Raw genomic sequence first — 12692 nt, 5'->3', positions numbered from 1 at the left:
GGGAGCCCGATGTGGGACTTGATCCAGGGACTCCAGGATCACTCCCTGGGCCAAAGGCAGGTGCTAAACCACTGAGCCACCCAGGGATCCCCTGTTTAAAACTTTTAAAAGCCATTCAAACAAAAAGTGAAATACAAAATTTATATTCTTTTAAAAGAAAAACCTGCTTCCTCAAATACATTTTTGCTTGTGGGGTATCACTTGGGGCTCTATCTTCAGAATCCTTGATGGAAATGGTATCTCCATTGGTTTTAGGGTCATCTGTCAGGAAAAGTCTGAGAGGTAGTAGGTAAAGTTTTTGATTTGCATCTTACATCTTGTATAAGAAGATATAAGGAGAAAACATACCAGTTGTTAACATCTGTAGAGGTTTTAGCCTTTTATAAAACTTTCATATTATTTTTTTCCAGGTGTCACAACTTCATTTTTTTTTTTTTTTTTTGGCTCCACACCCAGCATGGAACTCAGGATTCTGGATCAGGACCTAAACTGAGATCAAAAGTCAGGACTGTGATTAAGGCCTAAATTTGTCAGGGTTTGAACTCAGGACTCTGATCAAGACCTAACCTGATCAATGCTTGAACTCAGGACTCTGGATCAAGACCTGAACTGAGATAAACAGTCAGATGCTTAATGGACTGAGCCACCCAGGCGCCCTCAGGCTTCACTGCTTCTCCACCACAACACACAGCAGGGATTATCATCCCAATTTTTCAGATTAGGAAACTGAGTTTGCTAAATCTCTGCTAGGGTCCTCCTAGAATAAAGGAGGGGAGGGTGGCTCATTTCAGGTAAAGAAAAGTAATTGACACTTATTAAAACGGTGAGGAAGACGATTGCTTTTGGGGGTCAAAATTATTGCAAAAGGAGAAAGAAATTGTGCTTAACTTTGAATACAGTAAAGATTGCTGAGAATTTACGGCCAACAAACAAGCAGAGCGAGGGAGTCCATATGAAGGAACAGTAAGGCAGGCCAAAGGTGGCGGTGGCGGATAAGGAGTGTGATCACGTATCAAAGGCATCAGACGTCAAGGAGGCCCGGATGACTTAGCAGGATTCCTACTAATACTGGGCTCAGCCAGGCCAGCCTTGAAGGCCTAGGTGGGAGCCCGGGCAAGTAGAAGGCTCAGAGGCGCCGGAGTAAACGCCTGGCCAGGTCTTGGTCACGGGCTCTCTCGGACCTCTGTATTACCCAATCCCTGCGGACGGGGATGGCTGGCAGAGGGCCGGCCTCGCTCTCCCTCTGGGGAGCCAGCCATACCCGGCGGCCGTGGCTGACCAAGCCTCCCCCTGCGACCGGCAGAGCGACGCGGGTCGCAGCTACGCCCCTAGCATCTCACCGGAGGCGCCCAAACGTCCGCAGGACCGCGGCTCCTCCCACTTCTGGGGCGGGCGGGGCGGGGCGGGGCCCGCAGGTCGGGCGGGGCGGGGCCGGCGGCGGGGCGGGGCCCGCAGGTCGGGAGGGGCGGGGCCGGCGGCGCTGATTGGCCGGAGCTCTCGGGCGGGGGCTCCCGGCCCCGCCCCGCCGCCGCCTTACTGGCCGCCCCGGAGCCAGCGAGGCCGAGCGCTGGACGGTCCCGCGCTGCCCGGCGGGAGGGGCCGGGCCCATGTTCCTCCTCCCTACCGGTCCCATCCTTAAAGCACGAGTCCCGACGCCCCGCCTGCCGGAGCGGGCGCCGGGATCCGGACAGCGGGCCGCCGGGGCGGGCCAGGGCCTACCGAGGAGGGCCTGAGGCCACGGAGCCGCCGCGGCGGGCGCGCGGGCGTGTGGGGGTGAGGGAGCTGCGAGGGCCGGGGGTCCCGGGCGCCATTGCGGGCCGTCAGAGAGCCGCCCGGCCCCGGTCTGCCCCCGCTGCTCTCCTCCGGCCGAGAGGAGCCGCGGCTCGGGGCCGTCGCCACCCTCTGGCCCGGTGTCGTGAGTTGTGTGCTCCTCTGCCGCCCGCGGCGGGCCGCCGGCGCCGAGACCATGTTTGACAAGACGCGGCTGCCGTACGTGGCCCTTGATATGCTCTGCGTGTTGCTGGGTACGTACGCGCCGCCGGCCCGAGGGGTGTGCGCGCGAGCCCGGGTGGGGGGCCCCGCGGTGGGCGGCCCGGGGTGGGCGGGAGAGGGGAGCCCCGGGGTGGGCGGCCCGGGAGAGGGGAGCCCCGCGGTGGGGGGACCCGGGAGAGGGGAGCCCCGCGGTGGGCGGCCCGGGGGTGGGGAGCCCCAGGTTGGGCGGGCCGGGGGTGGGGGCCCCGGGATGGGGAGCCCGGGGTGGGCGGCCCGGGGTGGGCGGGCCGGGGTGAGGGGCTCCGGGGTAGGCGGCCCGGGAGAGGGGAGCCCCGGGGTGGGGAGCCGGGGTGGGTGGCCGGACCGGGGTGGGTAACCCGGGGTGGGGAGTCCCGGGGTGGGGGGCCCCGGGTGGGGACTCGCGGAGAGCTGCGGACGGGCTTAGGGGCGGCGTGTGTGCGCCCGGCGGGCTCGCCTCTGCTGGGAGAGGCTCGGGGGCGGCTTCCGCAGCCCGGGGATCCGCTTTGCAGCCTGCACCCCGGCCCCGCGTGGCCCCTGCTGTCTGTCTGTCTCCCGCCGGTGTGCTGAGCCCAGCCCTGCTTGGACGCTGTTCACGCCTCTGCGCTCGGTCCTCGCTCCTGTCCTCTGTTTCCAGTTCCACTCCCAGCGGAGCGCGGTGGGCTCCTCCCCTCTCTGCTCTTAGGGAACCCCGGTCACTGGCTTGTCAGGTTCAGTAGCGACACGGGATGTTGGATTCACTGGGGATTCTTAGGAACAGGCGCCAGTGCCTGGTTTATCTTCCTTGTGGGAAGCAGTTTAATTTTTCGTCTTTAAAAGGCTAGAACGTTCCTAATTAGAAGGTGTTACCCGGTTGTAAATTGTCAGGTTGCAAGTGGGTGTGAGGATGCCAGGTTTCTGCCTATAGGTCTGGAGGTCTGAAGAAGCTTGCCTTTCTGGGTGTGTGTGTGTTTTGGGTGTGTGTGCGCGCGTGCGTGCTCCATACCTGCTTTTTCCTTCTCTGTACAGACCTTGCCATGGTGTAGCTTTCCATCTCCTGTGACAGGCCACAAGGAGCCCTAGACATTCTTTGGCTGCAGCAGATTTGGCGTTGTCATCCTGGCGGAAGAGTCCATTTCTGGGGCCCTGGTTGCCAGTTGCTCCTTTCTTTTGACAAGAAAGAATTGAAGTCACTGGGATAAGGGATAGGCATTGGAAGGAAACTTGCACTTTTTAAATAAGTATTTTCTAAGAAAGTATGTTACAGACTATTTAGACGTTATGAAAAAAAAGAAACCAAAGCAAGAAGACCGTTCAAGATTTGGGTAGCCATGGTCAAGTATGGAAGTAATGGTACTGGCACGTTCTTTGGCTTGGGGGGGGGGAGGTCCTGTGAGTTCAGCAACCTAGGTGCAGGTGTGCATAATGGGTTTTCACTGGTTTGAATCTTATATTCCACTTTGCTGTCTCAAACCTGATCATTTAGGTGCTTGCAGGCTTGCTCAATTCATGCAAATTCTTTTACCCCCCCCCCTTTTTTTTTTTAAAGATTTATTGATTTATTCCTGAGAAAGAGAGGCAGAGACATAGGCAGAGGGAGAAGCAGGCTTCCTGCCGCCTGATGTAGGACTCCATCCCAGACCCCGGGATCGTGCCCTGAGCCACCCAGGCATCCCTTCTTTTACCTCTTCTTTGAGGTAAAATCCCTTTTTTATTATTTATGAAATACCTTTACTGTTGACCAAGATGCTTCCTGTAGAGCTCCACAGTGAATTTTTGGAGTTCAGTTTAGGAAAACGAATCGACATTTTAGAACACTTTTTATAGAAACACAAGTAATTCTTCCAGATGCCAAGACATCCTAGTAACTACATTAAATATTTTGAAATTTATTTACAGTGAAAGATTGATTTTTGGTAAAGATGTTAAAATTTTATTTTAGATTTCCTTGTCTTTTAATTCCAGTGTAGTTAAAATATAGTGTCATATTAATTTCAGGTGTAGAGTATAGTGACTCGACAATTCTAAATATGACTCCGTGCTCATCAGAATAAGTGCACTCTTAATCTCTTTCACCTGCTTCACCCATTTCCCCACCCACCTCCCCTCTGGTACTATGTACAATTTTAAAATGTACTTTGACTCATACTCAGTGTCAGTCAGGCTTTGTTAAGCTTCATTTATATTTTAGCAAAGGGAGAGAAAAAGGTTTGGTCAGAAGTAATTTTGATAATTCTAATACATTGGCTAGTATCCTGTCAATTGCTGCATATTGTGTACTGTAGAATTATATATCAACTTCCCCTTTTCCTACCTTATAGGAATTATTTATTTATTCAGAATTATTATTGAGAATTATTGATTCATAAAACAAATGTCAAGTTTTTTCCTGTGGGCCAAGTACTGTACTAGGACAAATGAAACATAATACTGCTCTAAGGTAAGCTAAAGCTAATATTAATAACCATAATGTAATAAGGTAGACTTAGTTTCCTTTGTATGTTTTAAAATCCGTCTATAGGGATGCCTGGGTGGCTCAGCCATTAAGTGTCTGCCTTTGGCTCAGGGCGTGATCCTGGAGTCCCGGGGTCGAGTCCCACGTCGGGCTTCTTGCATGGAGCCTGCTTCTCCTCTTGCCTAGGTCTCTGCCTCTCTCTCTCTCTGTCTCTCATGAATAAATAAATAAAATCTTTAAAAAAATAAAATAAAATCCGTCTATAATGGAGAAACCTATATGCAGTCCAGTTGTATGTTATAATTTCTTGTCTTTTTTTGACATAATGCAAATATCACATAATTGTACTATAGAGGTAGGAATAATTTTATTGCTACATTGACCTGACTTTTGCAAGGTTTGTGATGGCCCTCAAATAGATAAAATGTGTTTTTGATTTTAAACGTCTTTGATGGTTTTGGGAAAAGCTTACTTTGGGGAGTTACAGATTAAGTATGTTTTGGAAAAAGATACCTCATCTATTTGAAACTTATTTTCTATGTTACTGTATTACTTGGGATTCTTTTGAAGTAATTTAGAAGATTTTCATGATGAGCCCAGAATTCCCATTTCCTAAATAGAAAATGAAGTACTGACTTATTTTAATTTTGTATATAAGATGACATTAGATTTAGTAATATCAACTTTCCATTACAAACATCCCCCGAATGAAAGAGAACAGCGGGGGAGGAGATAAAACTTAAAAAAAAACAAAACAAAACTTTTTCATGCTGAGTTTTGGAAGACAATACATTTTTATAGCAAGTTCACCTTTCTTTTGGAGTATAAGGGTTATTTTAAATTTGGTTTTTATTCACTTTACTGACAGCAGGAGATTGCCTAAAATTAGGGGTTATCAGCTTGGCATTAACTTTATTCTTTTTCTGTGGAGAATATACAGGTAAGAGTTGACTACACCAACAAAAAGATGATTAAACACTTCTTAAGTACAGGGTTATGTGAAAGTGATTCGTAATTATATTGTGAATGTGTTCCAGGTTCTGTTAATGACCACTCCAACATCATACTGTGTATCTATTTTAATATGATGATGTTACATGATTGTGTTACAGGAGTACTTTATAATTTTATGGAGTGTGATGTCTGTTGAAGTGATCATTAAACATGTGGTGTGTGTATCTGTGTGTATATATACACATTTGTACCCCTCTGTCATCTTTATCACTGTAAAACATGAATCCCTCCCTCTGATAAACCCAAATGATTAGTTCCTTCAGTGGATGTAGTAAGTTCTTGGGAAAAGTCAGAATTTTGAGAGATGGTATTTATTTGAAATGGAGCATAGTCTTGACCTCTTTCTTCTGTCATTGTAGAAAAGGCTGGCAGTGAGCACACAAGGAGAGCTGCTCTGTAGGGAATGATAGCAGGCTGGTGTGACTGGCAGTGTTTTTGCCCAGTGTGCTAAATGGTGTCCCGAATAAAACTTACTAGTGTTTAATTACTGAGAATCATTCCAGATTTTATCCACCGTGGCGTAAGGCTGCCAGTTAGTGGACGCCGAGTCCACTGACTGATTCAGTGCACATTGATTGAAGGCTGATTCTGCCGAGTCCACGTTAGGTGCTGAGGATACAACGATGAGTAAGACATCCTTGCCCTAAAGGAGCTCAGGGTCTAATGAAGAGCAAACCGGTTACAGTACATCATGATAAGTGTAATAATGGAGGTATGGAGTAAGTGCCTCTGAGTACAGGGAAGGGAGTTGTCTTAGACCTGATCCATTGTAAATAAATGGTTTGTATGTTTATCCTTAGAGATGCAGAAGTAACAAAAGTTACCTGGAATTATTCTTAGAATCTTTTGTTTTCTTTCCCCACTTGATGCAGGACAGTAGGGACCCAAGTAAGTACCCTGTGTTGATGACTTTTCTGTAGACTGTCCATTGGCATCTAGGAGGTTTAGGTGGAACTGGCAAAAACTTGTCATGTGCTTGTGTTTTGCTGTGTGGCAGTCATTTAGAATACCTTTCTGGGCTCCATATTCTCCTTTTGCTTCTCCAGATCTGTTCTCCATTTGCTCTGTGCTCGGGGAAGCAGGCAAATTGTATGAACAGTATCACCTGACCTCTTACTTTATGATCTCTGTTTGGCTTTGGTTGGTGGTGCATCAGTAGGAGGCCTGGAAGAGCCAGTTCCTTCCTGCTGGATTTGTGTTGCTAGAGCTATTCTGTGGTTTTGTGAGTAAGTCACAGCTTCTGTTCAATGGCCCTCTCCGCCAGCCAGCTACAGTTGCAGATCGTTTTGGGTTCTAGTAACCCCTTAGTTGCCTGCCCCCTTAGGCCTAGTGATGATAATGGCTTCCTGATGTTGGTAGCTTAGGAGTGAGTATTCCATCCTCCCTTGCTCCTTTCCCTAAATCCTGCCTATACTTTTAAAGATGATTCCTTCGTTAAATTCTCTTTAATCCCTTTTTTGACTCTGTGTGTGTGTGTGTGTGTGTGTGTGTGTGTGTAGTGGGGGCTGTGGGGTTTTGTTTTTTGTTTTGTTTGCTGCGACCCTACTAATAACACTGATACAGGTCCAAAACTGATTTGAGGTGGCTTCCCTTTCTGCACCTAACACCAATTACAGCTGCTCATTATAGCAGGTGTGAACAGAAGCTCATGGGCTCCAGTGTTGGCTTTCTTGGAAGGGAGGTTGGTCATGGTTTCCTTAGCATGCTCCAAACGTGCTATCACCATTATGCCAAATCAGAGCCAATAATGAAGAATAAAATCTGGCAGCCAAAAACTGGAAGCCCCAAACTAGCAGCAATAGTAGGGGTTTGTAGAATCCCTATTACTTACTCTTCCTTAGTAATTATATCAAATACTGATACCATATGTTATTGCCCTGATAATGACATCATTTGCTCCTTAAGCATTAAGGAGTGGTCCCTTTCCTGTCTACCAGTTTGGGCCTGTTTCTCAAGGAAGAAACAGTCAAGTAGTCAATGAAAGATTCTCATTTTCTAACTAGTCTGCAGCATTTTGTGCCTTTCCTTTTTGCCTAACATTTATTCGTTCATTCATTCATTATTCAACATGTATTTGTTTAATATCTTATAGGTACTTGGCATTGTGTTGGATGAAGATAAAAATAAGTAAATCGATACAGAAATAAATAGGACATAATGCTTATCCTAATTGCTAGCCGTTTCAACCCCTACTAAATTTGTTAAGCAAACTATTTTTGCTTCTGATGAAAGTTTAGTGGGTTTTTTCTTTTTTATGTAACTTTTCTCTTTCCTCTAAGCCACAGTGAGAGGGAAGGAATCTCAAAAAAAAAAAAAAATGAACTAAAATTTCTGGCATATTCTTGAATTAGACTAGAGTCCTCTTGCAAGACTTTTTCTACTGTTAAATGTCCAATTTTGAATAAGAGAGGAAGAAATTGCTACTGTTTGGTTCCAGTTGACTTTATACAGTTGAATTTTAACTTAAGCTTGCCTTGCTTGTAATAAGGTATGGAAATGTTCAGAGAAGGTTCTTCTCTATAAATTTTATGAAATGTAAATTCTTCCTTTATATTTGCTTTGAATTACATAGTTTTGGAAAACTCATGGGCATGCTATGGATCTTGATTGATCTTTTTCTTGTTTAGCCATTTTTGGCCAAGCTCTACCAAGGTCTCTTATATACTGAGCTTGGGGGATTATTCTGATTCTTTTGGATAAGAAATTGAAGTTTAAATTGTTATTGTTTACCCTGCTAAAAAAGAGAAGTTGGAAAAAAGTCACTAAAGTCCCCAATTTTAAGTAAACCAGTTAAAAGGTAGCTTCCATTTTATGGAAAGGAATTCGGAATGTTAATTGTCCACTTCCTCCTAATTTAGGTGGCTTAATTCAGCATTTGGGATGGAAATATACAATCTGTGTAATACCCTAGTTAGAGATTATATAGACCCTGCCTTGTTTCTCTTATCTTCTTTTTAGAAAGCACTCACCATTCAGATAGAATGAACAGTGTTTACAAGTAGCTTTCTTCTTCTATCCTTCATTTACCTTATTTTTCATTGTTACTATTTTCCACCCCTCATCTCTTATCTTCCTCCTGCTTTGCTTCTTCCCTTCAACCTCTTGCTGCCTAGGTTTAAAACCCAGCTGGCTTAGACAGAGTTTTTTTGTTGTTGTTGTTGTTGTTGTTGTTTTCTGCAACTAGTCTAACACTGGAAATGACTTGTTCTTTATAAACTGTTTTTCTTTTTCTTTAAAATATTAGAGAGACAGCATAGTCCAGTGATGGACTCTGGATCCAAATTGCTTAGGTTCACTTTTTACTTCTGTTTACTAGCTATGTGACCTTGAGCAGTTTTCTTCTTTGTGCCTCTTTTCCTAGTAAAAGTATCTATTTCATATGGTTTTTGTGAGACTCAAGTGAGTCAATATGTAAAGAGCTTAGAGCACTGTCTTGTGCTTAATGCACATGATATGTTTATCAAATAAAATTAATCCTCTCTAATCCTACCAACTATAACTTAATTTTAGTAGAAATAACATCACCTAGTTTCGTATTAGGGACACAAAAACAGACTGTGAAACGTTTCCCATGAATATTCATGGAATTTCTTTGAAATTTAGAGTCTTGAAATAGTAGTGTTATATCAGTCGTGTGTTAAAACCACGTATACGATCTCCACATAGTGGTAATCCCAACAGTGATAGAAATTGATTTGTATAGGTCTGTGGCAGAGAGTAATTAAACAAATGGAGAAACTTCACACATTCCTAAGTCCCGAATTTCAACTTAAGAAAATGAGAGTTAGCTATACTTTGTCACCTACACTGTTTTTATTGCCCAGGCCATGGGAATGGTCACTCTTCATATAAAAAGTGAACTTCGTATTCTTAAAATTTTTGAATGACCTTAATTGTATATCCTCATTTGTGTGAATTCTATTATTTGAATTCATCTCTGTAATTAAGTGGACAGCAAAGAAGACAGTTGTGTAGTACTTCTCCATACCTTCTCCCTCTTACTCTTGATTTATTTTCAGCCAGATATTTATTTCAATGTATGTTAACCTGAAATTGTTTTTTGGTGTGTATGTGTGTGAAGAGTATTAGGTTTTTAAAATATTTGACTTTGCATTATCTTTATTTATTGAGTACCCGTTATGTGCTTAATATAGTAATAGGAGCTATAAATATTATTGTGAAAAAGATAATGTCTCTAAACTAATGTTTAAGACAATGACAGATGTTTGTAAATGCCACAAAAGAATTAAAACAAGATTAGGGGACGCCTGGGTGGCTCAGTGGTTGAGCGTCTGCCTTCGGCTCAGGTCATGATCCCGGATCCCAGGATCGAGTCCCAGATCAGGCTCCCTGCATGGAGCCTGCTTCTCCCTCTGCCTGTGTCTCTGCCTCTCTCTCTGTGTCTCTTATGAATAAATAAATAAAATCTTAAAAACATTAAAAAAAACAAGATTAGAAGGATATGAGATGATGGAGGGTGGCATTCTCAAGGAAGGCTTCACGGAAGAAGGGATATTTGAATTGAGATTTAAGGATGAAAATAAGGTGGCTGTGGAGGAACTGGAAGAATTTGATTACAGGCACAGGGAAGAACAGATGTTGAGGGCCAAACAGCAAAGAACATTTTGTAGCAGGAAAGAGGCCTGTGTGACTGGAATATAGTATGCATCCATAGTATTCTTAATAGTGAATTTTGTTAACTTATTTCTAAATGTCAAAGTTGATAATAATAATAATTGACAGTTGTTTAGTGCTTACTATGCCCTGTGTGACCTGTAAAGTCTCTTAAGTTGCTCAGGGAGGGTAGCTTGGTCACCTCCATTCTGTAGGTGATAGAACTGAGGCCTAGAATAATTGGGAAACTCTCCCAGTGGAATCCAGCTAAGAAGTGGTATAGTCAGGAATTGGGAAATGCGTTTTTAGGGATTATAACTTTTCTTTTTTTTTTTTATACAGTAATTTATTTATTTATTTATTATTTTTTATTTATTTATTTTTTTATTTAGTTATGATAGTCACATAGAGAGAGAGAGAGGCAGAGACATAGGCAGAGGGAGAAGCAGGCTCCATGCACCGGGAGCCTGATGTGGGATTCCATCCCGGGTCTCCAGGATCGCGCCCTGGGCCAAAGGCAGGCACCAAACCGCTGCGCCACCCAGGGATCCCTATAACTTTTCTTTTTTAAAAAGATTTTATTTATTAATGAAAGACACATAGGGAGAGGGAGAAGCAGGCTCCATGCAGGGAGCCTGATGCGGGACTCGATCCTGGGATCCCGGGATCACGCCCTGAGCCCAAGGCAGATGCTCAACCGCTGAACTACCCAGGTGTCCCGGGATTATAACTTTTGAATGCAGATTATCTGGTCCAGATTTAGGAAAGGTGCTAATAAATGGAGAGGCTGAAGAAGAGGTTAGGGAATTAGTTGATTCTAAAAACAATAAATATTTTTAGGAAGCCTAGTTGTTTATAACAAGCTGAATTCTATATAATGTGACTTTAGCATCTGTTTCTAAATATATTTTGAGCATGAGCCTGCTGTCCAAAGGAGGCACTTTATTTTTCATAAGTCAGACTCCTCTAATTACTACTAGAGTTTGCCAGGAGAGTATACCCTGAAAGAGGCAATTAATTTGCCCTGTTTGGTAACAAATCCACATACTTTTTTTCAGATAGCATTGTTGTGGGTATTTCTATACAGGAAAGGAAGACCTTTGTCCTTCACTGTATTTCACGTGAGTCATGTGTTACAGAGTTCAGAGACACCTTTGGTAAGTCATTGCATCTCATGGTTTAGTTCTCAGTTGTTATTGCTTGGAAATGTTTCCTGAGTCTTTTTCAGGGTGGGGTGTTTAGGAAAATGACATATAGGAAATGTGTACTGGATGAGTTCTTGAGTTAATTAGCAGCTTGTTAAGCCAGGTTCTGCCTGCCTTTTGGTACATTTACATCAGCAGTAAGAGAGATGGGTTGCCTGCCTAGGTGCTCAAGGGTAAATGAGGAAAAGAGAAGAAAACCATTACTCACTGAATGCCTAAATGAACCTTTGGTAAATGTCTGACATAAACTCATGCAGTCATCACAAAACTGAGGTTTTAGCTTCATTTTATGTCATAGCACTGGAATAATACAAAAATTGGTGGAAAAATAAAAGCATGGATCTCAAATAGCTCTTGATTACTGTGGAAGTCAGACTCATAAGAAACGGTGGCAATACTGTATGGTAAATTGAATACCTGATATGTCCTAGCTCTGAGGTTACAAAGAGTGAGTGAGGCAGGGTCTCCATCCTGGAGAGGTACACAGAGCCTTGTAAATGGAGAGCAGTAGGTATTTTAATGAAGTCTCTGTCTATATTTCAAAATGATTTCTTCTGAAATGATTGCTTTTACTTTCCAGCAGAGATAATGTACACCTTTGGGAATATTACTTGTGGCTCCAGTAGAGATAATGTACACCTTTGGGAATATTACTTGTGGCTAGTGCTAAGTTCTATAAATAATTCCTGTAGACAGGTCAGGCCCCATTTCTACTACTGAGTGAAGACACATGAGGTAGATGTTTAGAAAGTGTGTGGCATGTGGTAGGCATTCCGATACTTGCTACACAAATGTATAGGCAATGTATTTGAGTCAGCTGCTCTACCAGGGTTTGAGTTCTAGCTCCATCTATTACTAACTGTATGACATGGGGCAGGTCGCTTCAACTCTGTGAGTTTCGTCATCTAATGAGGAAAAAGATGCTAATAGTGCATTCCTCATATTGCTGTGAAATTAGATGAGATAATGTATGAGACAATATATATGAAGTGTTTAGAGTAGTGAAGTGTTTAGCATAGTCCTGTCCTGTGCTGTTGTTATCATTATTAAACTAATAAGCCAGTTTGGTACCACTGATCCAGTCTGTTACTCAAAATTGATGTCACATGCTAGTGACTTTTCTTTTGGAACATTATTTAGTGTAGTTCTAGTTTCAGCTTAAACAATGTTGAACTAGGAATCTGGTTTGTATTTCAGTTCCTAGTGCCCAAATTATTTTGGGAAATGTTTCAGTTACTTCTAACCTATTTCTTTGTAGAATCAAATACCTCAGTAAGGTCTTCTGATTTTACTTTTATTTTTTTTTTTTTTTTTTTTTTTTAAATTTTTTTTTTAATTTTTTATTTATTTATGATAGGCACACAGTGAGAGAGAGAGAGGCAGAGACACAGGCAGAGGGAGAAGCAGGCTCCATG

At 43.5% G+C, this 12692-nt stretch overlaps 1 protein-coding gene and 1 long non-coding RNA gene across 5 annotated transcripts in view; one reads left to right on the top strand and one right to left on the bottom strand.

Moving 5' to 3' along the window:
* LOC119870004 overlaps window positions 1-1399 on the bottom strand; it is a 16576-nt gene extending 15177 nt beyond the window's left edge. Inside the window, exons 1-2 of the long non-coding RNA XR_005354990.1 lie at window positions 1341-1399; window positions 349-489 (exon numbers count right to left, since the gene is read on the bottom strand). This is a non-coding gene — a long non-coding RNA (uncharacterized LOC119870004). The remainder of the gene's footprint in view (window positions 1-348; window positions 490-1340) is intronic.
* Window positions 1400-1677: 278 nt separating this feature from the next.
* Window positions 1678-12692, top strand: part of PLPP1 (phospholipid phosphatase 1) — a 96824-nt gene continuing 85809 nt past the window's right edge. The window contains exon 1 of one of the 4 annotated variants that reach the window (XM_038530602.1): window positions 1678-2024. In XM_038530602.1, the coding sequence (XP_038386530.1) occupies window positions 1967-2024 (58 nt within the window). In that variant the 5' untranslated portion in view covers window positions 1678-1966. Of the gene's footprint in view, window positions 2025-3305; window positions 3343-4310; window positions 4430-12692 lie in introns of those variants that run through there. The other 3 variants (XM_038530601.1, XM_038530604.1, XM_038530605.1) reach the window with 3 other exon arrangements.

Source organism: Canis lupus, chromosome 2, assembly GCF_011100685.1.
Source record: "Canis lupus familiaris isolate Mischka breed German Shepherd chromosome 2, alternate assembly UU_Cfam_GSD_1.0, whole genome shotgun sequence".
NCBI lineage: Eukaryota > Metazoa > Chordata > Mammalia > Carnivora > Canidae > Canis > Canis lupus.
Note: the sequence above shows the minus strand (reverse complement) of the source record. Positions and strands in the feature narration are given on the sequence as shown.